Source organism: Narcine bancroftii, chromosome 6 (genome assembly GCF_036971445.1).
Source record: "Narcine bancroftii isolate sNarBan1 chromosome 6, sNarBan1.hap1, whole genome shotgun sequence".
In the NCBI taxonomy this organism is placed as follows: Eukaryota; Metazoa; Chordata; class Chondrichthyes; order Torpediniformes; family Narcinidae; genus Narcine; species Narcine bancroftii.
In genome coordinates this window covers 51656960-51682969 of record NC_091474.1, presented here as the reverse complement: position 1 = coordinate 51682969, position 26010 = coordinate 51656960, and the positions used below count along the sequence as shown (strand labels likewise).

The following is a 26010-nucleotide window of genomic DNA, read 5'->3' as shown; positions in this document are numbered from 1 at the left end:
GCATCACGAAGATCCTGAGGCAGTTTACCTTGGTCCCAACAAAGCTTGAAAAACTCATGCAGTTTGGCATGCAGAGTTTTGCCGCCAGCCTTCCAGACTTCTGGGGGGATTCCATCCATACCTGCTGCTTTGCCACTTTTGCAGAGTCACTGACAAAGTCATTATAACAATCCACACCCCCCCCCACCCCCCCACCGTCAGCGATACCCCCGGATACTAGTCTGTTGGTCCCTTGCAGCCATTGATACTGTCCCGGTCATGGGTTGGACCGGGAAGGAGAGTCTCTGGACTACGTTGGGTTGGACAAAACTTTCCGTGCTGCCGCTATCGAAAAGACAGTTTGTTTTTATGCCCATTCACCTCAATCTGCATCATGGAGTTTAAGATCAGGTGAGCGCTAGCTTGGTTCAGTGTCACTGATGCCAGGGTAGGCATTTCTTCATCATTGGGGAGGCCCTCCCAAGATGACAACCTCCATGTTGACCACGCAGTATTTGATGAGGAAGAGGGATTCGTGGTGGTCGGAAGTGATGTCATCGGAGCAGTAGGCCAAGGTGTTGAGGTTGGGAGTGGTGGCTGACAAGATGGCGCTCCCCTTACTGCGCATGCAGTCAGCACCAGAAGATCCTCTGGAACACATGCCGTACTGCTCCCAGACTGTGGCCAGGACCTACAGACCTTCTGGTAATGGCCCTTCTTCCCACAGCCCGAGCACATAGCTCCCCTCGCAGGGCTGAGGTCTCTCATTTCCTGGTGGTCGGGTAGGTAACACCCAATGCTGAGTCCCAGGCCAAAGACCTTCATGGTGGAACATAAGGAGATGGCTCATCTGCCCGTGATCGACACCCCGTGGCGCTGGGCTGTGTCTGGGCAGGCGTCTCGAATCAGTTCTTCCATGCACTGGGTTAGTGGCTGTGGGTTCCCCCAAACAGTCTTTTCCCAGTCTGACCAGGAATTGGATGAACTCTTCAGTGCTAATGCTGCTGTGTCAGCTGGATTGTACTTTGCAAACCTCTGGCTTTTCCCACAGTAGGCTTATTATTCTCTGCACTTACTGTCAGTGTATTATGATAGCTATATAGCAAGCATATATTTTTTAACTATAATTAGTTCTGATTAGATAAAAGAAAGGTGTTGATGCGAGATCTTTCCATTAATATGTTTGAACTCAGGTAGGAGTTAAAGAGAATCAGCAAAAAAGTTGGAATTCATTTTAAGAACATGGAAACACTCTGATACATGTAACTCCTCCATGAATAATTCAATTGCATTGCAAATCAGTTCAATTTTGATCGAAGTTAAGTAGAAAATGGAAGATTAATAATATTAGTTTTTGATTGGTTTGCTCTAGCAACATGCAACCAACATTCAATTTATATTGCGAGATGAGGAGGGGCTTGAGGAGAATATTGCATGTTGATGAAGGTGTTACCTAGTTTGAAGATTTACAGGGTTTGTACAATGATAAACTGAAATCATACCAGGGCATGTCCCTGTCTCTCTCAGATTTTGGTTAGTTAAGGAGGATTGTGGAGAAATACCAATATGTGGGTGCTTGCTCAGCAAGACAGGAGAATTCATTTTGTGGCACACCTGCTCATTCATGAAGCCAGAGCACTTACTATCTCACCCTTAATGAATGAGAATGTGGTGAAAAAGTTGAGGTGTTCTTGCCAAATCTGTATGTTAGATCTTGCCAAATAAAAAAAGAGGCAGTATGAAAAGTACTGCCTGACAAGTAGAGATTGTGTCATCAGTTTTCTATTGGCATTTACCATCATTCCTCTCAGTTCTTCTGTATTTAAATATTAGCAATAGTCTATTAGGTAAAGTGATGCAGATCAGTGGAGCTGGATGCCCAATGTTGGAGAATCATATTCATGTCATATTACTATGTTTGACAGCAGTGGCCATTCATTCAACATCATACATTTGAACTCAAGCATTCATACTGCAACTTTAGGTTTATTGTCACATTGCCGCTGTAGCAACAGGTCTCCAGTGGATGCCATCTCACTGGCTCTACACAAAGCCCTGGAGCACTTGAACAGAAAAGATGCATACATATGGATGCTCTTTATCGACTATAATTCAGCATTCAACACCATCATTCCCTCAAAATTGGTCAGCAAACTCCAAGACCTGAGACTCAACACCCTAACTCAATCCTGGAGCTGCTCACCTCCAGACCACAATCAGTGAAAATTGGTAAGAACATCTCCTCCATCAGTATAGACGACACTTTCCAATCTCTCGTATTTCCCAATTTCAAAACATATCATCTTCACGGAAATGTAAGCAACGATATTCCGAATGACCATCTTAATAATCCAACTTTGTATTTGCAGCTGTAAGTAGCTTTAATTGATTGATAAACACTTTGCATCAAGATTTTCATAACTTGAGTAAATAAACCATTCTGAATAATGATAATGATATTCTTCTTTAAACCAAATTTAAGATGATTAAAATGAAATAAGATAAAATAAGATGAAATAAGATGAATTCAAAGAAAAGTATCTCGAACTTCATGATTCTTCGAAGAATGAAAGCAAGCTCTGCGTATGCCCAGATAATATGACAAATGACATCATAGTAACTATGGTGAAACTACAAACAACAATCTTTCTTAAAGGGATAGTCACAAAATTACTAAAAAATCAAAAAACACAAGGTTTTAACCTTTACAATCAGTACCAGAGCAACACAGGCCAGTGTTCTTAGTCTCTTGCTCTACTCACTATACATGTGTGGCTCAGTATGAGAACAACATCATCTACAAATACACTGACAATACCACAGTAGTGGGGTATATAAAAAAGGGGCACACAGGAGGGAGAATGAAAACTTGGCTGAATAATGCACCAACAACCACCATGCCATCAATGTCACTGAAACCAAGGAACTGATGTTGACTACAGGAAAAGAAAACCAGTGGTGTACAATCCAGTGATCATGTGGGGATCAGAGATGAAGAAGGTGAGCAAATTAAGTTATTGGGAGTCACTATCTCAGAGAATTTTTCTTGGACCCAGCACACTAATGGCATCATGAAGAAAGCACGTCAGTGCCTCTACTTCCTCAGGAGTTTGCGGAGATTTGGTATGACATTGGAATCCCTGACCAATTTCTACAGATGTGTGGTGAAAAGTGTGTTGACGGGCTGCATTGCGGTCTGGTATAGGGACACCAAGACCCCTGAGTGCAAAGCCCTCCAAAAGATAGTGGTCACAGCCCAGAACATCACAGGCAAAACCCTCCCCATTATCAAGAACATCTACAGAGAATGCTCTGTCAGAGAGCAGCAGCAATCGTCAAGGATCCCCACCACCCAGCACATGCTCTTTCTTACTGCTGCTCTGGAAAAAGGCATTGGTACCACAAGACTCGCATCACCAGGTCCGGGAATAGCTGCTCCCCCTCCACCATCAGACTCTTCAATGACAAACTCAATCAGGCACTCATTTAAGGACTCTTACTTTTGCACTTTAATGATTTTTGTTCTCTGTATTTGACAGTTAGGTTACGTTTCTTATTTTTAAAACCTGTACATTGCGTACGCATTTTTTGCATTACCAATTAAGTGGCAATTCTTCCTTGCCCGCAGGAAAAAGAATCTCAGGGTTGTATGTGATGTCATGTATGTCATGTATGTACGCTGGCAATAAATCTGAAGTTTGAACTTTACCATGATGCAATTATAAAGTTTGTTTTACAAGCAGCCCAACTAGCTAGACATTTCAGACATAGTACAGGAAGTATAAAAATGTGTAGCAGTGCAGAGTTACAGAGAGGCCAGTTGGTAACAGAATTTTACTATTGTGAGGTTCATTGAGGAATCTGATAATGGTAGGAAAGACACGGTCCTTGAATCTGGAGGTGCATGATCTCACATTCATGAATCTTCTTCCCTTTGAGAAGGGGATGAAGGAAGTGTGGCCACATGGGATGTCTTTTAACATTTTGGCTCCTCCAAGGAAGTGGAGGTAGATAGTATCAGTGGAGAGGAAGGATTTTTTCAAAAGTGGTGCCTTTTCTACTCCCTCCTCCCCACCCCCCCCCCCCCCCCGCCTGACAACTCTGACATCCCGTCACCCCCTTCAGTGTAGATGTCAATGGAACAACCGGCGCTTAAAATGTAGGCACAGATAAATGCAAAAAGTTCTGCTTTTTGCACAGACAAGGGTGAAGGGAAAGAAGCATTTTCACTAGATTCGGGATGAGCACAGCCAGAACGACGCTGACCAGTCTCATCAATAAAAGAGCTGCCATCCACATAAAAGGGGAAGTTGGCATCTAGGAGCAATATATCAGATAAGTCATCTTGAGAGGTAGTAAAAACGCAGTTATGGAGTGGGCTTTTGTGGTCAGAAGATAATTCAATGGGAGGTGATTGTAGAAAAGTAGAGGGTTTAAGAGTTGTACAATGGTGGAAGATAAGCAGAGGGTGGTTAAGTTAGGCCATGTCATATCTATTGTGGTGTGCCTGCGTCAGCTGCTGTGTCTACTGGGAAGTAGGCTCACTGTGGAACACTGGGTATAAATCAGAAGAGGTTGTTGTGTAAAGTAATATTGGCTGCTGCAATAACAAGGGTGTATACTGTGGGCAGAATCTGAGAGCAGAGAGATAGTCCTAGGGTCTATTTTAGTCAACCAGATTGCTTTTGTTCGCCATGAGTCCGCGTGAGGACAGTTGAATCACGGTCATCCAGAATTGTAACATAAAGTTGGAAGGGGCAATCATATAGTGGGTGGCTCAGTGCTGGTGCTTCTAACAAACCCTAATTCAAGGCTTCAAAGGCAGAACATTTAGTGGGAGTCAAGTTATACTGCAGGGGTGCTTTAGAGGAGGCATAGGCAACAATAATATAGAGTGGTAGTAATATTGGGGATCCACAGTCTGCAGAAGTTCATTAATCCCAGAATACTCTCATTTCCTTCAGTATGTGGCACAGGATTTTGGACAATCTGAGTGAATCTCAACTTACTGTCTGTTGAAATTTTACTTCTTTTTTGTCCCAGTTTTACTTTATGAGGAGGGATGATGTAGCCCAAAGAATGCAGAATATTCAGTCGGCAGAAATGGGGTGTCTGCATCATTTGCACCATGGGATGAACTAGCAGAGAACAATCTGCAAGGCAATGCAAAATGGGCAGTAGGTGGAACTAGAGAGCTGTTCTGGTAGACATGGACACTGGAGGTATGAAGGTAAGAGGTGAAGTAGTCCATCAGATCATGTGCACAACCTTGGGGTCATTGTCCTGAGCTAGAAGCTGCTTCTTTGATGTCTTATGTGGCTGCACCTTGATTCATCCTGCAACTATGTTGGCAAACTGGCAGAGGGGAGTGGGATGTGGAGCAAGTTCCTCACTATCTCTATTTGGAAAGGTATTGTTACGAACTAACAAATTCTTATTAGTACTAACATAACACAGCAATGGAAAATTTACCAGACTATGGTACATTCAAAAAATTAGTTTTTATTAACTATTAATAACATAACATTTCTCTAAATTTAACTGTAACTTAATTCCCACTATGAACACATGTAGATGTGTGTGTGTGTGTGTGTGTGTGTGTTAAAATCCAAACTATTATAGTTTGAGCTTGAGTCTGAAAAGTCAATTTTAAACTTCAGCATCAAACATCTAATGTTGCTTGAAGATTTCAAATCGCAGTTCAGAAGTAATTATGAAGCACTTTTAAACATCATCTTTAAATCTTTTAAACATGTCTTTTGATGAGTTGCCTTTCTGAGAGATATTTTTCATACAAGTGTTTTCACAAGTTTTCCCCTATCTTGTTAGGGTTACAGAACTGTAATCTTCATGATGAGTTCTTTCTTAATCAAGAGCAAAGTGGTCGTACTTATTTATTCTGTGTTTCCCTTTCCCAGGAGTAACACAACAGTACCCTTTCTAGTTACTGTATCTCAATCCTGTCTTACTCACAGGATGATCAATCTCTTCAGTATAGTTTTCAAAAATGCCTCTCTGCCTTCAGTCAAGCCTCTCTGAAACCATGTGACATGACATCATCATTGGTTCAGTTCCACTTTCTCCAAAAGCTTGAATTATGCTAGATGGCTCCTTGGGCATCCAGCAGTTCTTTCCAAACTTTTCCATCATTTCTGAATCAACTAAGACCCACTTCAGCTCCATTATGGTCCTGTCCGTTCAGACTCAATGACTCTGAAACAAACTCTCTCTCTCTCTCTCTCTCTCTCTCTCTCTCTCTCTCTCTCTCTCTCTCTCTCTCTCTCTCTGGGTGTAATCATGCATCTGCAAATGTGTTGTGACCAGCATGCGATCCTAAATCCAGCCCACAATTCCCTCACTAGAAATATATTTAATTCTATAAATGAACGTTACCAAGAAATATATATGAAATACAGTTCAACATCTAACTACAGATTAATATTAACACAAATCCATCACAATATTAACTACATTGGGATACATGTGGGGAGGTACAAAAATTACAGAAGATATACAGAATATGGAGATGCATTAGGACGCTAATGCATGGTGGAAACAGTGGTGAGGAACCCCCCCCACCAGCTCTGACGCTGCCGAAAATTCAGTGTGGTCTGCAATTCAACCACTAACTCACTATCTGGCATGTCATTGCACCTTTTTTATGTACTCACTTCCCCTAACGTTAGAACTTGGCTATACCCCTGGATGGCCTGAACTGTTTTCAGAGACTTCTGCAGTTTCTGGGAGTCTTGAGCGGAGCCGTTCCCATCCCATGCAGTGATGGATGCTTTCAATGGTGAAGCTGTAGATTTGCTGAGGGAGGAAATAGAAACACTGGTATACCTTCTTTGCTATTGCATTGATATGGGGACCAGGATATATTCTAGATGACTATTTGGCATGGAGACTCTGAGGGAAAGAGGAGGAAGTGGAGCTAAGCAGATTTCAAGGACTGGAAATTGAGTTGAGTGACACTTCTTTTTGTATAAATATAAAAGGGCGGGAACTCCTGGAACAGCCATTTTGAGAGGGGTTGAGATCAGGTTGTCTAAGTGAAGGCTTTGGTGAGGAGGCCAATCCACACTATGGTAAAGTGAGGGTAAGGTTATTACTATTTCCAAACCTGGTTGTTGTGAAAGAGTGTTATCACCAGGATGACTTGGAGACAGAGGGTGTAGCATCTGGGGAATGTTGCATCTTGGGAATGCTGTTGCATCTTGGGAAGATTCAAGATGGATGCCTCCACATGAGGTCTGGCATGTGTATGTTCTCTCCTTCATGCTGTTTGCTTAGTTAATAAATCTAGGTGTTTTAAAAAGAACCCAGGTTTCTTTATTGTAATAGAAGAAACATCACATTGCTCAAGACTTTCATCAATGGCAGGTCAGCTTAGACCAGTGTCATGCTCCTCTATGTAATGTGGGAATTCAGTGATGTTGCCAGTGTCTCTGAAGACTTTGTGTGCAGGGGGATCCAAGATGGCGGCAAGGGGCTTGTAGGGTTACCCAAGAACTCCCTGAGGAAAAGAGAATACAAGAAGGTCTCCTAAAATAAAAAGACCCACAAAAAAGGAAAACAACCAAGAATACAAATAGAAGAAAGAGTGAGAAGGGGAAGAAAAAAGATAAGAACGAAGAGAAAGGACAGAGGAAGAGGCTCACCATGGAGGTGGAGAGGCCAGCCTAAGGCCTAGCGGGACGTTGGTGGCAGTAACAACAGAGACAGTAACAACAGAGCCCAGAAGCTTTCCTTAAGGAAGAAGACTCACCTGGGAGGGAGAGACAGGATTGTCCCAATAAGGTTGGATCTCAAGGGGGTCGGGAAAAGCAGCGAGAACACTGTCGGTCATGGGAGACAGGGAGGCCTGAGGTTGTAGGGGCCTAGTTGAGGAGGAGCTGATGGTGACACGGGCAACAAAAGGAGTGCTGTTGGGTGCAAACGTGTCGGGGGAACAGAACTGAGGAGAAGTGGTGGCAACATGGGCAATGATGGGAGCACTGTTGGGTGCAGGAGAGTCAGGGACCTGAGGTCAGGGGAGTCAAGTCGAGGAGTGGACGGTAACGTGGGTGGCAACTGGAGCGCTGTTGGGCAAGGGAGATACGGGGACTCAAGGTTGGGGAGCCAAATGGAGGAGTGGATGGTGGCTCGGGCAGCTACAGGAGCAGTGTCAGGTGTGGGAGAGTCAGGGACCTGAGGTTAGGATAATCAAGTCGAGGTTTGAGTTGGTGGCGGTGCTGGAGGCAGTGGAGAGAAAGACTCCGCAGGCTGGAAGAAAAAGTAACATTGAAGACAAGGACTTACCTAGTAAGGCTGCTCCAACTGGTGGGTGTGGGCGTTGGAGGGCGTTGGAGGTGTCGAGCCTGGAGGACTTCAGGAGCAGTGAGGCCAGAAGGGATTTGATGGGAAAATAACATGGCAGGACAGCCTGGAGTCGGAAAGTGAGGTGGAGGAGGAGAAAGAAGAAGAAAAATGAGGGAGTAAAAGAAGAACATTACAGGGAGGTGAAAAAACGATAAAGGGGACAGAGGCCCTGATGCCCTTTGCCAGAGAGATACTGGAGGCCATTGGCCAGATAAAAAGAACTTTGAAGACTCTAGTGGCAGGGGATGGGCATTCAAAGAAAGGCTGGAAAACCTGACAGAAAGGGAAGAGAGAATTGAGAGAGTGGAAGAAAGATTGGATAAAAGAGAGAGCGAAATGGATGCGTGGGAAAGGGATCAGGTAAAGATGTGGGAGAAGATAAGATACCTTAGAAAACATCAGCAGGAGGAATACGGTTAAGATTGTGGGGGTGAAGGAGGGGAGAGACATGGTGGAGTTCCTGAAAAAATGGATCACAGATGCACTGGGGAGGGAGCAAATTGAAAATAATCTAAGGCCCACTGGTCTCTCATGCCCCCTCCCCACCCAAGGCCAAACTAACAGCCGTGTTCTATCCTTGTAAGACTCCTTCACTACTCCTTCACTATTGGAATGCAGGAGGGAATTTGACCTGGTTAAAAAAAGCCTTAAACAAAAAGGAATCAAGTTTACCTTCCTTCACCTGGCAACACTGAAGATGGTAAGGGCAGGAGGGGAAAGAAAGTTTTTTAAGGATCCAAGAGAGATAACGGACTTTGTAAGAACTCTAGCACTGTTTCAGGAATAAATGTAAATGTAAATAAGGTGGAGAGAGGGAATCAGTGGATAAGGGACAGTAAATATTGTCATTGTGAGGAATATGAGGGGGATTTGTGTTTTTTTTCATAATGTTAATGTTTAAAGATGAATGTTTATTAGAAGTAACAATAAACACAGGGAGCTCAAGGTTGGGAAAGTGGTAGATGGGTCTCAAAATGGTGGGGGATTGGCACCAGTAACTTGGTTATTAGCGCCTGGGGGGAAAGATAAACTTGGAGGGGGAAAGAGCAGGGGGAATATACGGGCAGTTTTATTTTTTCTATCGAGGTAATTTAATTGATGGTACTTTCAGTTGTATGAGGGTGGGGGGGGGGGGGATAAATTCAGACTCTGTATGTTACAAGAATGTTGAAAAAGATTATAATGTTTGTGTGACAAGTCTATGAAAATTAAAATAAAATATAAAAAAAAAGACTACATATGCAGGAGGCATAATACAGCGATGCAGTACTGGAGCTGGACATGGATTCATTTTGGAGCATCTGCGATGTGACACTGTTGCGGATAACATATTTAGTGAGTTGGTCACATCACAGTTTAAGGGCCTAAGGAAAGATAGATATTGAGTGAACAACTGAGCAGTAACAGGAAGGTAGTGTAGGAGCCCCTGTAGTCATCTCCATTTGAAACAGGTATACCACTTTGGATACTGTTGGGAGAGATGGCTCCTCCCCTGCGATATGCTGAATGTCTGTGGTAAATTCGGACATGTAGGACAAGTGTCGCTGTTGTTGGGTCAGACCACTTGTCAAATAGCTTATGGAAGGGCCGAAAATGGATTCAGCTGTAAATGAACAGCTACAATTATAGATAGTGTTGAAAATTTATTTCCAATAAGATTCCAATACCAGGCAGAACCAAAATAAGTGAACTAACGATGCTGCATCTGTCACAAAGGGTGTTGACATTTGGAAATATACGTGCCAATTTTCTTTAGAGGTGTGATGTCCCCTAGTTCTAGTCTAGTTGAAGCACCACTCCCTGCAAATATCGATGATAGAGGGAAGGGAGATCCCAGTGATCTTCTCAGCAGTTTTAATCGCCCTCCCTCTGATGTTTTACATTTACCAGACCGTACTTCGATGTAACTAACCAGGACACTTTCGATGGTGTTCCTGTTGAATGTCCTGTAGGGTGGTGGCTGGTACTCTTGCTGATCTTAACCTCCTTAAAAGGTGGAGGGGCTGCTGCACCTTCCTGACTAATAAGGTGTTCTCGCTTCAAGATCGGTCAACCTTTAAATGGTCACCAAGGAACTTTATGCTCCCCACTCTCTCTTCAACAGAGCCATTGATAGGTAGTGGGGAGTGGTTCTTCGGCTTGCTGAAGTCCACAATCATCTCCTTTGTTTGATGGAATGTATCCAGGGTATTGAAAGAAATGGCAGAAGTTATAACAGAAGCGTTTGGCAGATAGAAAATGTCTCATTACTGTTTAAAAAAGGATATAGGTCATTATAGCCCAGTTAGCTTAATGTTTGAAGACAGAAAATACTTGAAGCTATCATTAAGGAATGAATGGTGAGGCATCTGGATAGAAATTGCTTCATCAAGCAGATGCAGCATAAATTCAGGAAGGCAGGTCCTGTTTTACAAACTTTAGGGAGTTCTTTGAGGATAATACTGAATGCAGTGGATAGAGGGGAACAGCTGGATGTGGTATACTTGGATTTCCAGAAGGCATTTGATAAGGTGCCATACAAAAGAGTTATTTAAAAGATAAGTATGCATGAAGTTTGGAAATAATGTATTAGAATGGTTAGAGGATTGATTAAAAATAAAAGGCAGAGAGTTGGGATAAATAGGTGTTTCTCTGGTTGGCAATCACTGGTTACTGGAGTGCTCTGGGGGTTGGTGCTGGGACCACAACTGTTCATGATATATATTAATGATTTGGAAGAGAGGACCAAGTAGGGGAATTAAGGGTTATGGGTTACAGTCAGACAGGTGGGGTTGGTCCATGGCCAGATCAGCCAGGATCTTATTGAATAGCAGAGTAGGCTCGAAAGGTCAGGTGACTTCCTTCTGCTCCTACACCTTATGATAGATGTTAGGCTTACTAGCCTAAAGTTCTCAGTTTCTCTCTCTCCTTCCTTTACTAATGGTTCCACATTTGCTATCTTCTCTTCTACGGGGACATTTCTGGGATACAGAGAATTTTGAATTATTCCTGACTCTTCTGAAACATCATATTTTGTCAATAAATTTTAATTCAATACCTGGGCTACAGTCACGACTTTGAATGTGAAATGGCCATTATTCCTTACACAAGGAATCATCTATTAATTTCAGAGACCTTTATGAGCAGATCTAGATAAAGAAGAATGTTTCTCAGGTTGTCTTTATTCTAACACCTAATGATACTTGAATCTATTCAAAGAGTGCCATTTCGTTATTAGCAGGACATGTGTTGTCATCCTGTAAGAATTACAGTGAGGTAAAGCACAAAACCTCTGTAAGAACTTGATCCAAGTCTGGAAAAATGTCAACAGGCATCCAAACAAAACTGACCTTGATGAAGGGCTCAAGCCCGAAACATTGGTTATGTATCTTTATCTTTGCTATATGAAATGCACTGTTTGACCTGTTGAGTTTCTCCAGCATTGTTTTTGCATCATTCATGGTGTCTGCAGACTTTCGTGCTTTACTCAGTCAGATGTAATCCCACTGAAAAACACAAGCATTCCCAAAAGCTGAATTGAACATTTAAAAGCAGTTATTTTTCATTAAAACATTACCACCCATAATCACTTTTTCCACAGCTTCTTGGTGATCGATCTCTTCGGGTTGACATAGCGGAAGGCAGAAAGCAGGAGAAGGGTGGTTTTGGGTACAGGAGATCAGATGACAGAGGAGGTGAGAGATATTTTACCTCCTGAATATTAATACATTCAAAGATTCCTTATGTGTGACATGAAGGTGTTTATCATTATTAAAAAAATTATGTTGTAACATGAAAAGTGTCAAGTAGTTGGGTCATATTCAACACTGATGATTCCACCTGACTAATGGGAGTGTTACACAGATTCATACAGGCCCTTCAGCAGAAATCATCCATGCTGACCAAATCTCATTCTGGGCTAGTCCCATTTACTTGCATTTGGTCCAAATCCTTGGAAGCCTTGTCCATTTCCTTGAACATTGTAAGTGTCACCACTTCTATAGTTTTTTTTGGCAGCTCATTCCATGTATGGACTACCCTCTGGGTAAAATCTGTTGCCCCTTGGGTCCTCTTAAGTCTCTTCCCTTTCACCTTACATGTATAGACTCTAGTTCTACTGTCCTGGGAAATAGGGAGTGAGCATTCCCTTTATCCGTGTTCCTCATGATTTTATAAACCTCTATAAGATCACCCATCAGCCTCCTTACACATGAGGGAATACAGACTCAGCAGATTCAGCCTCTCCCATTAACTCAAGCTCCAGTTCCAGCAACATTCTGGCGAATCTCCACTGCATCCCTTCCAACTTATTTATATCCCCTCCTATGGCCAGAACTGCAAACTATACTCCAACGTGGTCTCACCAGTGCCATGTACAGCTGTATCATGAGGTCTCATTCTAAGTATCTTGTCTAATGAAGCATGCCAAGTGCCTACTTCACCACCCTGTCCATCTGATTTCCATCTTTCAAGGAACTGTGCACTGTACCTTAAGTCTCTTTGTTCTACAACACTGTCCAAGGTCCTGCTACAGGTCCAACCCTGGTTTGATTTACCAAAGTACAGCACCTCACACTTATCAGAGTTAAATTCCATTTACCAATCCATGGTTCACCTTCCCTACTAATCTAGATCCTGTGGTAAACTTAAATATCCTTCCTCATTGTCCACATTACCATCAGTTTTGGTAACATCTGCAAATTTACCAATCATATCAACTACATTGCCAGACAAATCATTAATGTTGATAGTGAACAAAAGTGGATTCAGCACCGGTCCCTGTGGCACACCACGAGTCTCAGATCACTAATCAGAAAAAACATCCCTCCACTAGAATCTGCTGTCTCCTTCCACTTGGCCAGTTTTGAATCTCACCTTGGATCCCAAGTGATTTAACTTTCTACATTAACCTGCCGTATGAGACCTTGTCAAAGGTTTTGCTGAGTTCCACATATTCAACATCCAGCTCCAAACCCTCATGGATCCTCTTAGTCACCTCTTCAAAAGCCGCTGTCAGATTTGTGAGTCACAAGACACTTTCAAGCTGCCTTGTACAATGGAGTTAACTGGGCAATTTGCCCGGTTAGTGCCCCACTCACAAGGCAGCTTAAAAAGATCCGAGCTGGTCAGAGGAGTTCTAAATCAACCGCGAGTAGAGGTAGTCGGGGAACCCAGTTAAACCTACCGAGGCCGTGTCCACTGGCAGCTTGAAAACAAAAATGGTTGATTCAGTTACTCCTGTGGCGAAAGTGGTTGCGCACTGGCGACACAAGGAAACACTGGATGAAGTGTCTGCCACGAATGGGGGGAGAGAGGGGTATCACTGCCATGGTGGGAGGGCTACAATTGGGGGGAGTGAGGTCACTGACACGGGGAGAAAGGTTGCTGCCATGGGGGGGGGTGATGCCACGATCAGCGGGGTCAGCTGCTGCGGTGGGGAGAGGAGTGGGGTTGGCTGTGTGGGGGGCAGCTGCCAGGGGGGGAGTGGAGAGGAGTCACTGCTGCGGGGAGGGGGGGCAGTGGGAGAGGAGAGGGGTCACTGGCGCAGGGAGGTGGCAGAGGAGAGGGGTCACTGTCGCGGAGGCAGGATGCAACCGACGGCCAGTGGGGGCGGGGGAGACTTACCAATAGTTCCACTGAGTGCGTGGAGCTTCACTTACTGCATCATCGTGGGGGCAGGATCCTCCTTAAATCGCTGGGTTGGTGATTTAATGGGTCCATCCCCCCACAGCTTAAAAGGTGCTGGAAGCAACTTTGCCCCACTAATCGCACCTGGGTGAGGGCTAACCAGGTGCTGCATCTTAAAAGAACCTACAGTCTCCCATGCACAAAGCGATGGTGACTACTTCCACTCACTTACTCTCTGTCTATCCAAATACGAGTAGATCTTGGCCCTCTCCAAAATCCCCTTCAACAACTTTTCCATTACTGACCTCAGACTCACTGACCTGTAGTTCTCTGGCTTGTCCTTGATGCCCTTTTAAAGTACAGTGCATTGGTCACCTTTCAATCTTCCATCACTTCACCTGATGCCAAACATAAACTAAATACAGTATCTCTACAATTTCTTCCCTAGCTTCCTGCAAGGTGTGAAGATGTTCTTGATCATATTCTTGAGATTTGCTCATGTTAATGCATTCCAAGGCTGCCAAGTCCTCCACCCTGGTACTTCCTACATGGTCCAGGACATCACAGCTCCTTTGCTTCAATTCCCTACTGTCTATGATCTTCTCTGTAAAAACTGATGAGAAATATTTGCTTAAAGTCTTGCTCATCTCCTAAACCTCCACACAAAGACAGCCATGCTTAATGAGACCAATCCTATCCGAAGCTAGCCTTTCTTTTTTAATATCTGAATCCCCTGTTTTTGCTATGTGGCAGTCTAAAAAGGAATATGCAGGAATTTTGTGTCAATTCTTGCACTGCAATTTATCCTGCCGGACCCCTACAACTTTTTGGAGGAAGCCTGCAGTGTAAATCATAACAGAAAATTTTCTTGACAGTCATCCACTCTACTGCACGTCCAACTACCGGGACTGTTGCACTCAGGTACTTGCAGTCTAAAAAGGCACCCAGTGTGAACAGGCCGTAATTATGTTAATTTTTTCAGGGATTTTCCCAACATTGCAGTCTAAAAAACAAAGTTGTCTCATTTTACAGCCTTATCTGCAAACATCCTCTACCAATCAACCTCTGCAAGTTCCTGTTTCATGCCCCCAAAATCAACCTTGCCCCATCACTCTTTATTCACTAAGATTGCCTGAAAGTGCTCACCCAGTGACGTGCCATCTCTTCAATATTTTGATTTAGGAAGCTTTCTTGGACATGCTTAACCAATTCCACCTCTTCCAAGCCATTTGCACTAAGGATGACCCAGTCAACATTGGAGAAGTGTGGTGGTACACCACTGACCTACTGAAGGGGACAACCTCTGTACCTGCAGGAGTGTAAGGGGATAGGACAACTCCTGACCGGCTGTCAAACAGTCAGCTTGAATGAATCAAGCCCCACTCGGTCGGGTATCAATCACCCTCCAGGATATAAGCCTGCGCCGGCCTCCCAAGGCCTCTGAGTGAGGCCTTGGGAGCCAGCCTGGCTCTGTGGAAGTCTTTGTGGATTAAAGCCTGTTGTACAGTCTTTACCTTGTGCGTTTCTGATTCTGGCTAACAGCACACCACAATTTAATCCACAAAATTTTCCCACAGCTGCCATGGAAAAACTCCTGAGCACAGGGAGCCTCGAAGTCGAGCTACACCACCTGGAAGCCCAGATACGCTTCGAGATCTGGCAGCACGCAGTCGAGGCAATCATCGAGACACATGCAGGTGGTATCCTGGACTCAGATCGGAAGAGGCTAGTCCTACTCTGGTCAAAGCTGGGTCCCCACGCCTTCCAGGCAACCAAAGGCTACTCCATGTACAAGAGCGCAATGGACACTCTCGAGAACTTGTACAAGCCCCCCATGAATGCGGTCTGTGCAAGGTACATCCACAACACCCAAGCCCAGCAACCCGGGGAGATGGCTGAGCCTTACCTGGGACACCTGAGAGAATTGGCCCGACTGTGTCTGGCTGAACCTGGGGTAGATGCAGAGGAGGTCAAGAGGCTGATCCAAGACGCCTTCGTCCGAGGGCCATGCTTGAGGGCCATCCGGCAGAAGCAGCTGGAAGAGAGTATCTATGCCCTGACCAAGAGAGTGGAAGTGGTCAGAACCCTAGAAGCTGCAGCCCTGCATATCAAAGCCTTTGATTCCAGGTTCCCCCAGGCTCCCTCATGGCCCTCTCACACTGCAGCTGCAGCCCCAGACCAAACTGGGGAGGAGAACATGGCTACAGCAGGCACCCGGTGCCCCCTGTAAGTTCTGTGGGTCCTGGTGTGGGTCAGACTGATGATCGTGCCGAAACTGCCCGGCTAGAAACCAGTACTGTTCCCGATGCTGCAAGAGAGGCCACTTTGCTGAAGTGTGCCTCTAGAAACCAGTCAGCAGCTCAGCGGCCCGCTATGACCTCCCCCGCCAACCCTTCCACGTGCGTGTGCTGGGCGGCGCCATTGTCCCCGCTACAACTTCCGCGTTCCCCGACTCCAATGGTGCAGCATCCGGCTCCGCCAGTGACGATCGCAGCATGTGCCCTGAGTACCTGGACCAGCCCCCGCCCTCGCCAGTGCCGCTCACCAAGAATTACAGCGTCGTCACTTCCAGCTCACGGTGTGACGTCACTTCCGGCAGACATAATTATGTCACTGTCGCGACAACGCCACTTCCCCCAGTGCAACAAACATGACTGGGGAAGGAGGCCAGCCACGCAGTACGCCCCCACGTGCTGCCGCCATCTTGGACCAGGCAGCGACCTACACGGAGGGCCCCCGATGATGAGGAGAACAATGTGGTCAACACTGGTGATGACCAGGCCACTCTACCAACGCTTTCCATGCCTCTGGATGCCATCGGCTGCCACATGCCGCATCCCATGACTGATGTTGATGTGGTCAACACGGGCAATGACCAGGCCACCCTACTGACGCTCCCCATGCCTCCGGATGCCATAAATCACCACGCACAACTGGAGAGAGATGACTCCGACCCTGAGATGGTCCTGGCTGCCACCACGCTGACCAGGGACATCCCTCACGACCTCAGGCGCTCTATGATAGACGGGCAGGTAACAAAATGCCTGTTTGACAGGTTCATTGACCTGAGCATGTCCCACTCCCTGAGATTAAAAGTCTACCCCACCACCTGCCCGATCACCCTCACCACCAAGGATAAGACTGATATAACTGTGGGAGGGGAGACTTACACGGGGTTCAGGCTGCTGGTTATGCCCAAACTCTGTGCCTCAGTCCTCCTGGGCTTAGATTTTCAGTGCCACCTGCAGAGTGTCACCCTTGCCTTCGGGGGGCCCCAACCTCCACTCACGTTACACAGCATGTCAACCTACCAGCCCCGGCGTCTCAACACTATGCATCACCCCACCGGCGATCTTCCCACATCTTACGCTAGGCTACAAGCTGATCGCCGCCAGAAGTAGGCGCTACTGCACCGCAGACAGAGACTTCATCAAGGTGGAGGTGTGGCGACTCCTGGCGGAAGGTGTCATAGAGCCCAGTAACAGCCCTTGGAGAGCCCAAGTCCTGGTGGTCAAAGTGGGAAGTATGCCGAGGATGGTAGGGGATTACAGCAGACCATTAACTGGTACACCCAAATGGATGCTTACCCCCTGCCTAGGAATGCCGACATGGTCAACGAGATAGCCCGCTACCACGATGGACCTGAAGTCGGCATATCGCCAAATCCCCATCCACCCGAAGAACAAGCCCTACACCGCCTTCAAGGCAGACGGGCGCCTGTACCAGTTCCGCCGAGTTCCCTTTGGGGTCACGAACGGGGTCTCCGTCTTCCAGTGGGAGATGGATCGCATGGTAGACCAGCACAAGCTAAAGGTGACATTCCCATATCTGGATAATGTCACGACCTGCGGCCGAGACCAGCAGGACCACGATGCTAACCTAGAAAAATTCCTCCAGGCGGCTGGGGAGCTGAATCTCATTTACAACAAGGAGAAGTGTGTGTTCGGGTACATCGTAGTCCATGGGGTCGTCAGCCCAGATCCAGAAAGGATGCGCCCATTAATGGAGCTACCTCTCCCCACCACGCTAAGGGCCCTCCGCAGAAGCCTTGGCCTATTCTCCTATTACTCGCAGTGGGTCCCTCACTTCTTGGACAAGGTCCACCCACTGGCCCAAGCTACGACACTTCCCCTCCCACCCGAGGTGCAGGCAGCCTTCATCCGCATCAAGCAGGATATCATGGACGCCACGATGTAGGCCGTGGATGAGGACCACCCCCCCTTTCCAGGTGGAGAGCAATGCCTCCGAGGTAGCCCTCACTGCTACCCTCAACCAAGGGGGGGGAACCCCGTCGCTTTCTTCTCTAGGACCCTCCACGGCTCCGCATTAGGGCATTCCGCCATTGAAAAGGAGGCCCAGGCAGTTGTGGAAATGGTCTGCCACTGGCGCCACTACCTGGCTGGCAGGAGATTCACCCTCCTCACGGACCAGTGGGCCGTGGCATTCATATTTAACACTACCCACAAGAGCAAGATCAAGAATGACATGATCCTTCTTTGGAGAGTCGAGCTTGCAACCTACAGCTACGACATCCAGTTTAACGACTCCCCCGATGCCCCCTCTCAGACCTGCGCATCTATGCACGATGACAGGCTGCAGGCATTGCATGAGTCCCTCTGCCATCCGGGTGTCACCAGGTTGTACCATTTCATTAAGTCCCAGAACCTCCCATATACCATCAGGGGCGTCAGGGACATGACCAAGGCCTGCCGGGTCTGTGCGGAGTGTAAACCCCATTTCTTCTGCCCGCCCCAGGCCTATGTCGTAAAGGCCACTCGACCCTTCGAGCATCTCAGCATGGACTTCAAAGGCCCCTGCCTTCCACGAACCGAAACATCTACTTCTTCACGGTAGTGGACGAGTACTCACGCTTCCCTTTCACTATCCCTTGCCCGGAAACCTCCACAGCCACCATCATCAGGGCCCTGGGGCAGATCTTCATCATGTTTGGCTGATGAGCTGCGCCAGTACCTGATGCCGAGGGGCATCGCAACTAGCCGCATGACGAGTTATATTCCGAAAGGCAATGGGAAAGTGGAACATGAAAACGGGGTGGTCCTCCTGGCTCTCAAGTTGAAAGATTGAGTACTGGCTGGACACCCTGCCCAAGGCACTCCATGCCATTGGGTCACTGCTATGTGCGTCTACCAATGAGACCCCTTATGAATTCCCCAGGAAGTCGGCGACTGGAATGTCCCTCCCGGCATGGCTCACATCCCTGGGACATCCCTGGGACCAGTGCTCCTGAGTAAACATGTACGGACACACAAGGCTGAACCCCTGGTCGAGCAGGTCTTCCTCTGACCTCCTACACACGAACCACAATGTTAAGTTCGGCAGTGGCAGGGAAGACACAGTCTCAACCAGGTACCTGGCACCAGCAGGCGCACCCACCACTCCACGGCATCCTTCAGCCCAGGACGATGCTGACCAGGCATACATCCCCTTCCACAGGAAGCTATGGGGTGTGCGGGACCTCCTTGACCACCAGGGGCCCACTTCAGCCCTGGGGGACTAACCTGCCCCCCCATCCATCCAATATGACTTGACCCTGGCCCCCTTGGCCACCCCTCCACACGGTACCACACCAGTCACACAGACCCCTGCCGCCAGCCCCCCCCACTTCCCCTCCGACCAGTGACCAGGAGCCAGTCCTACGACGGTCACAAGACCCCGGCAGCCACCAGATCGTCTCAATCTCTAAATATTATATTTTGTATAATGGGTACGATTCCTTGTTACTGCCCCCCCCCCCCCCTCCCAGGACAATTTTAAAGAAGGGGGTGAATGTGGTGGTACACCACCGGCCTACTGCAGGGGGTAACCTTTGTACCTGCAGGAATGTAAGGGGACAGGACAACACCTGGCTGGCTGTCAATCAGTTGGCCTGAATGGATCAAGCCCCACCCGGTCGGGCGTCAATCACCCTCCGGGATATAAGCTGAGCATATCAATCACCCTCCCGAGGCCTCAAAGCCAGCCTGGCTTTGTGGAAGTCTTTGTGGATTAAAGCCTGTTGTGCAGTCTTTACTTTGTGTGTGTCTGATTCTGGCTAACAGCACACCACAAGAAGTTAAAATCTTCCAGTGAATTCACCCTGTTATTCTTACTCTATTTTTAATTTCTCTGCACATCTGCTCTTCCAATTCCCATTGACGATTTAGGAGTGTTCATTTCCTTCTAGAGTGTTTTGTTTGAAGATAGTATATTTTCCATTTTTCAAGATGGTATTGAATTAAAAATGTTTAAATTATAAATTAAATTAATTTTTAAAATTTAGATGTACAGCATAGAAACGGGCTTTTCTGGCCCACAAGCCCTGTGCTGCCCAATTACACGCTTACATTTACACCATAAAAACCGTATGTTTTGAAGAGCGGGAGGAAACCAGAATCCTCAGGGAAACTCATGCAGACAGGGGGAGAATGTACAAACTCCTTACAGACAGTGCTGGATTCAAACCTGAATGGCTCGTGCTGTAACAGCATTGCACTAATAAGTACACTAACCCTCGCCCTTTACCCTTTGAGTTTTTCCTCATACTAATTTCCACTGTATCCTATTCTCCCTACATTCCCATCAATTCCACCATCTACCTACTTACTGATGCATATAGTGGTCAATGGACATACTATCTTGGGATATGGGAGGAAACCAGGGTACCTAGTGAAAATCTATGCATTCACAGGGAAAATATGCAAACTCCACACAGACAGTATTAGAGGTCAGGATTGAACCCAGATTGCTAAAACTTTATGCTTTAGTTCAAGAACAATCTCTTAGTTTTTGTTTTATTTGTGCTGAGGGCCATTGAAGATTTTTCCTTGTAACTTTAATTTTTAATTAATATATGAAATCTTTAAAGATTGAAGCAAGTCTACAACAGATCAGTAACATTATGGATATAGAAGCTGGTTTCAAAGAGAAATCTTTCTGCATAACTGTACCAGGTTGATTTGTATGAGCAAACCCCAGGTCTGTAATATTAACCAGCACATGAATTAATTTAAAAAAAATTTAGGCATACAGCACAGTAACAGACCATTTCAGCCCATGAGTCCATGCCACCTAATTTACACCCAATCAACCTATGTTTTGAATGGAGGGAGGAAACCAGAGCCCCCAGGAAAACCCACTCAGACATGGGGAGAACATACAAACTCCTTATAGACAGGGCGGGATTTGAACCTTGGTCCGATCACTGGTGCTGTAAAGGTGTTGCACTAACTGCTACGCTAATAGTGCTGCCCCAGTTTTTGGAGAAAGCAGAAAGGAAATGCTTAATGACATTGTCATTCCGCATATAATGTGATTTTGATAAAATTAATTGTAATAAGTTGATTGACCCCTCGTATGTGAAAACATTTTTACCACCAACCAAGTATTCACAAACCCCATCTCAGCCTTTAGTATCAAAGGTTCGTGGGCAGTAACATAAAATCTACACCTCAGGATACATGACTTTGCTGAGATGATGCTCTTCACATTTACTTGAGTGGGTGAACCCTCTGTTGTATTGCCTACTTCATAGGTTTGAGAGACGAAGACTACAGTGATCGTTCAATGGGTGGGCTCGGAGGAACCAGAGTCAGAGGTAGTCGCCCTGGAGATAGACAAGGAGGAGGATTTCTTCGGGGTTCTTCTATGGAGTTCAGAGAGGCAACAGAAGGTACCAAATTTATAATTTGTATTTTCAGATTTTTAATGCACTGTTTTTACTTATATTTTCCTTACTTATTGGTAATCAGAGCTATTTTGAATACACTTGTGAGGTATGATTTTCAACCTAGTTCCAATTTGTCCCCTGATTTCCTTCCACAAAACCACCATCTCCTAATCCAATCAAAGAAATCCTTTCCCTTGTCCCCTTTAGTATGGCCAGTGGGCATCGGTCGATTGGTCATGGTCAACAGACTGAAGCCAGTGCTCGTGGACTTAGACCAACCTGTGCATTCCCCACCTGGGCATAAAAAGATTAAATCTTTGTGAATTTTATTGGGCCTATCAGAAGAAGTAGGTTTGAGCCTGTGTCAAAATCCCTCATATCTTTAAACATCTCATTTCACACTTCATTTAATCTCTGTTACAGTGAAAGTATTCCCAGTTATTAACTTCCATGGGGTGTAATAGCTCAGCATCTCATAACTAATAGGTCATATCTGCAGTCGAACTTCACCTATTAGTGAGCAGTAGTGGACATTTAAACAGCAGGAGGAGGCAGGGAGCTCCAAAAACATTTGCATACTCCCTAATGACAAGCCTTGCATGTGAGCGCTGAAGACAAGGCAAATGATTCATCTTGGCATCCGTCTGAGATCTCTGGTTTCACACAGCCATTCTTAAGCAATTCAATTCATTCCATGTGACTTTAAGAAACAGCCAAGTCCACTGAAAAGAGAAAGGCCTGTGATCCCAGACAACATGTGGAAGGTGACACTGAAGAGCTTCACCTATAACCAATCTGGGCCAAGAATGGCATCTGCTCGACATCCTGGAACATTGCCCAGGTATGACTTAGTCACAAAAACCAGGACAAATCTAATCTGGCAAACTACACCCCAATCCATCTATTCTTAAACATCGGCAAAATAGCGTAAGTTGTATTGCAGATAGTATCATCAGGGCTAGTTACCAATAAGATGTTTGCTAATACTCAAAGTGCAAACTCAGATCACATTCTCATCACAGCCTGTGTCCAAAAATGGGCCACAGAGTTGATTTCCATTAGTGAGTTGAGATGACATCAAGGTAACATTTGATTGAGTGTGGCATCAAGGAGAACATTTGGGGGGGGGGGGGGTGGTTCGTGCCACGTGATGACATGGGGTTAGACCATGAATCTCTTCACTCTCCAAAAAAGTTAAAAAAAAGAGTTAATAAAGGTTGAAGACATTTTAAAAAAGTAATATCACGGCTGCTACACACATAGAAACATGCCACAGGACACAGTGGAGGTTTCAGTTGAACAGTTTATTTGAATTTCGCGCGCGCCCCGTTAAGGCCAACGGGAGTTCCGCCCCGTGCAGCGGTGACGTCATCACGATGCCCAGGGTCCGAGCTGTGGCCTAAGCCACGAGGTAATCAGTGAGTCCCGACGGCACCATCTTCCTGCAGCTGCCCTGCCAACATGGCGATACAAGCGGCGCTGGTTCGCTACAAGCGATGTGCGCCGTCACACAATCCCCCCCAGAACTGGTTTACGCATCTCACCACTTGGGCGGCCAACCCCTCTGCTTAGGTTGGGCCATCTGCACAGATTGGTCTAAGTCCACGAGTACTGTCGACTGTGAATAATTCTTCCTTGCTGCCAATGTCCGAGGTAAAAGTCTTTCCCAACCAGTGTAAGACCTTGTACGGGCCATCATACGGGCACTTCAAGGGGTTGGGTGTGGGCCACACCAGATGAACATGAACTCCACTGAGGCCAGCTCCTTGGGGACGTTGGCCGGGTGTTTGCCGAGATGGGTTGATGGTGGGGGTGCCAGTGAGATGAGCCTGTTGGGGAGGTTCTTGAGAAGGGTTGGGTTCTCACCTCTAGATTCTGCACCCGCTCCGAAGAACTCCCCTGATAGCAACAGTAGTGCACCGTAGGCAATTTCCATGGATGAAGCCTGGAGGTCCTCCTTCAGAGCCGTTCGAATGCCAAGCAGAACCCACGGCAATTCGTCTGTCCAATTGGGTCCTTTTAGCCTCGCCATGTGAACCGCCTTGAGTGTTCATGAGTCCATTTGCCTGCCGATGATAAGACGTGGTGTGGTGGAACTTGATTCCCAAGCGGTTTGCCAGTTGCGCCCAGAGGGTGGAGGTGAACTGGGGGCCCCTGTTGCTGGTTATGTGAGCCAGGACGTCGAACTGGATGACCCAGGTAGCAAACAGGGCTCTGGTGCAGGACTCAGCGGAAGTGTCTCTGATTGAGATGGCTTCCGGTCACCTCATCGTCCGGTCAGCCACAGTCCCTGGACACCGGTAGGGGGCCCACTATGTCGATGTGGATATGGTCAAACCTCCTGGTTGTATGGGGCCTCTGACATGGCGCTGGACTTTAGAGGATTGGCAATGCATGCAATTCCTCGCCATCTGAGCCACTTGTTTTTTCAATCCGTGCCAGACAAAACGTTCCGCCACCATGCGTACTGATGTCTTGACGGAGGGGTGGCCCAGGCCGTAAATTGTTCGGAATGCTTTCTTCCTCTACTGTGGGGGACTACCAGTCACGGCGAGCCGGTTGAGATATTGCACGGAATCATGTTGTGGCTGCCCAGCAGCTTCAGGTCCTCGAGGCGCAGGCTGGTGATGGCGGTTCAGAAGGCATGCGTCTCTTCATCCTCACTCTGGGCCTGAGCTAATTGGGCATAGTTCAAGCTGGGGGACAAGATGTGGATGGTGGATCTGGAGAGCGCATCGGCAACGATGTTGTCCTTACCCACCTGGTGTCGGATGTCGGTGGCGAACTTCGAGATATAGGAAAGGTGTTGCTGCTGGTGCACCGACCAAGGATCCTTAGCCATGGCGAGGGCCTGAGTGAGTGCCTTGTGGTCCATGAAGGTGGAGAATGGTCTGCCGTCCAGGAAGTAGCGGAAGTACCTGATAGAGAGATACAAGGCCAGGAGCTCCCTGTCGAATGCACTGCAATGCTCGGGCGGTCGGAGGTGCTGGCTGAAGAACGCCAGCAGGTGACACTGTCCTTTGACTTCTTGCTTGAGGACATCTCCAATGGGCGTGGCGTACGCATCCCCTGAGAGTATTGTGTGAGCATCAGGCCATGGGTGGGCCAGTAGGGTGGCACTAGCGAGAGCAGCCTTGGTCTGTGCCTGTTTCAGCCTCTTGACCATTCAAGGGTCTTTTGTTTGGCTGAGATCAGGCCAAACAGTGGGCGCGTTATGCGGGCGGTCACCAGGATGAAGCGTGGTAGAAGTTAACCATCCCGGTGAACTCCTGCAGGCCCTTGAGGGTGCCTGGGTTGGGGAACTACTGTTCCTGTGATGGTGCTGCCCCATCTGCGCTGATGATATGCTCCAGAAACTGTAGCGAATCCTTCCCGAACTGACATTTGGCCATATTGACGGTGAGACCGAATTCAACCAGGCAGGTGAACAGTGTGCGGAGATGGCTCTTGTGCTCATTGTGATCTTCACTGGCGGTGAGGATGTTGTTGAGATAGATGAACACGAAGTCCAAATCTCTACCCACTGCGTCCATGAGTCACTGGAACATTTGGGCTGCGTTCTTCAGGCCAAAAGGCATCCGCAGGAATTCAAAAAGGCTGAACGGGGTGATGATGGTGGTTTTGCCAATATCATCCAGGTGTATGGTAGCCCCTCGCCAAGTTGATCTTCGAAAAAACCCTGGCGCCATGTAGGTTGACTGTGAAGTCCTCTATGTGGGGGATGGGGTACCAGTCAGGCATGGTTGCATCGTTGAGTTGGCAGTATTCCCCACACGGGCACCAACCCCCAGTGGCCTTTGGGACCATGTGGAGGGGAGAGGCCCAGGTACTGTCCGACCTGCGGACTATGATGAATTCCTGGAGGTGGCAGAACTTCTCTTTCGCGAGCTGCAGCTTCTCCGGTGGCAGTTGTCTGGTCTTCATGTAGAGTGGGGGGCCCCTGTGTGGTGATATGGTGGCATGTGCCATGCTGGGGCAAGGTGGCAGTGAATTGTGGCCATAGAATGCAGGAGTACACATTCCTGGGCATGTAGATGGTGGCTATCCCCAGGCTGTGCGTGCTGGACACCTCAAGTCAGAGGTTCTGGAATGTACGGGCATGCATGAGTTTCTTGCCCTTCAGGTCCAGCAGGCTGTGCACTCAAAGGAAGTCGGCTCCTAACAGCTCAGTTCTCATGATGGCCAGCAGGAAGTTCCAGCGGTATTTGTCTGGCCCGAGGTATACCTGAATAGTTCGAGTGCCGAAGGTCTTTATGTCGGTGCCGTTCACTGTCCACAAGGTCGGGCCTTGTGCTCTCGTGCGGGATTTGAGAGCAGTCAGGGGAAGTATGCTCAACTCTGCTCTGGTGTCCGCCAGGAAACATTGTCCGTTGGTTTCTGTCTGGGGGCGGCTGTGG

General features: G+C 47.0%; 1 protein-coding gene across 1 annotated transcript in view; it reads left to right on the top strand.

Moving 5' to 3' along the window:
* Nucleotides 1-26010, top strand: part of LOC138737298 (eukaryotic translation initiation factor 4H-like) — a 69972-nt gene that overhangs the window by 28350 nt on the left and 15612 nt on the right. Inside the window, exons 5-6 of the mRNA XM_069888052.1 lie at nucleotides 11921-12014; nucleotides 21479-21616. Of these exons, the coding sequence (XP_069744153.1) occupies nucleotides 11921-12014; nucleotides 21479-21616 (232 nt within the window). The remainder of the gene's footprint in view (nucleotides 1-11920; nucleotides 12015-21478; nucleotides 21617-26010) is intronic.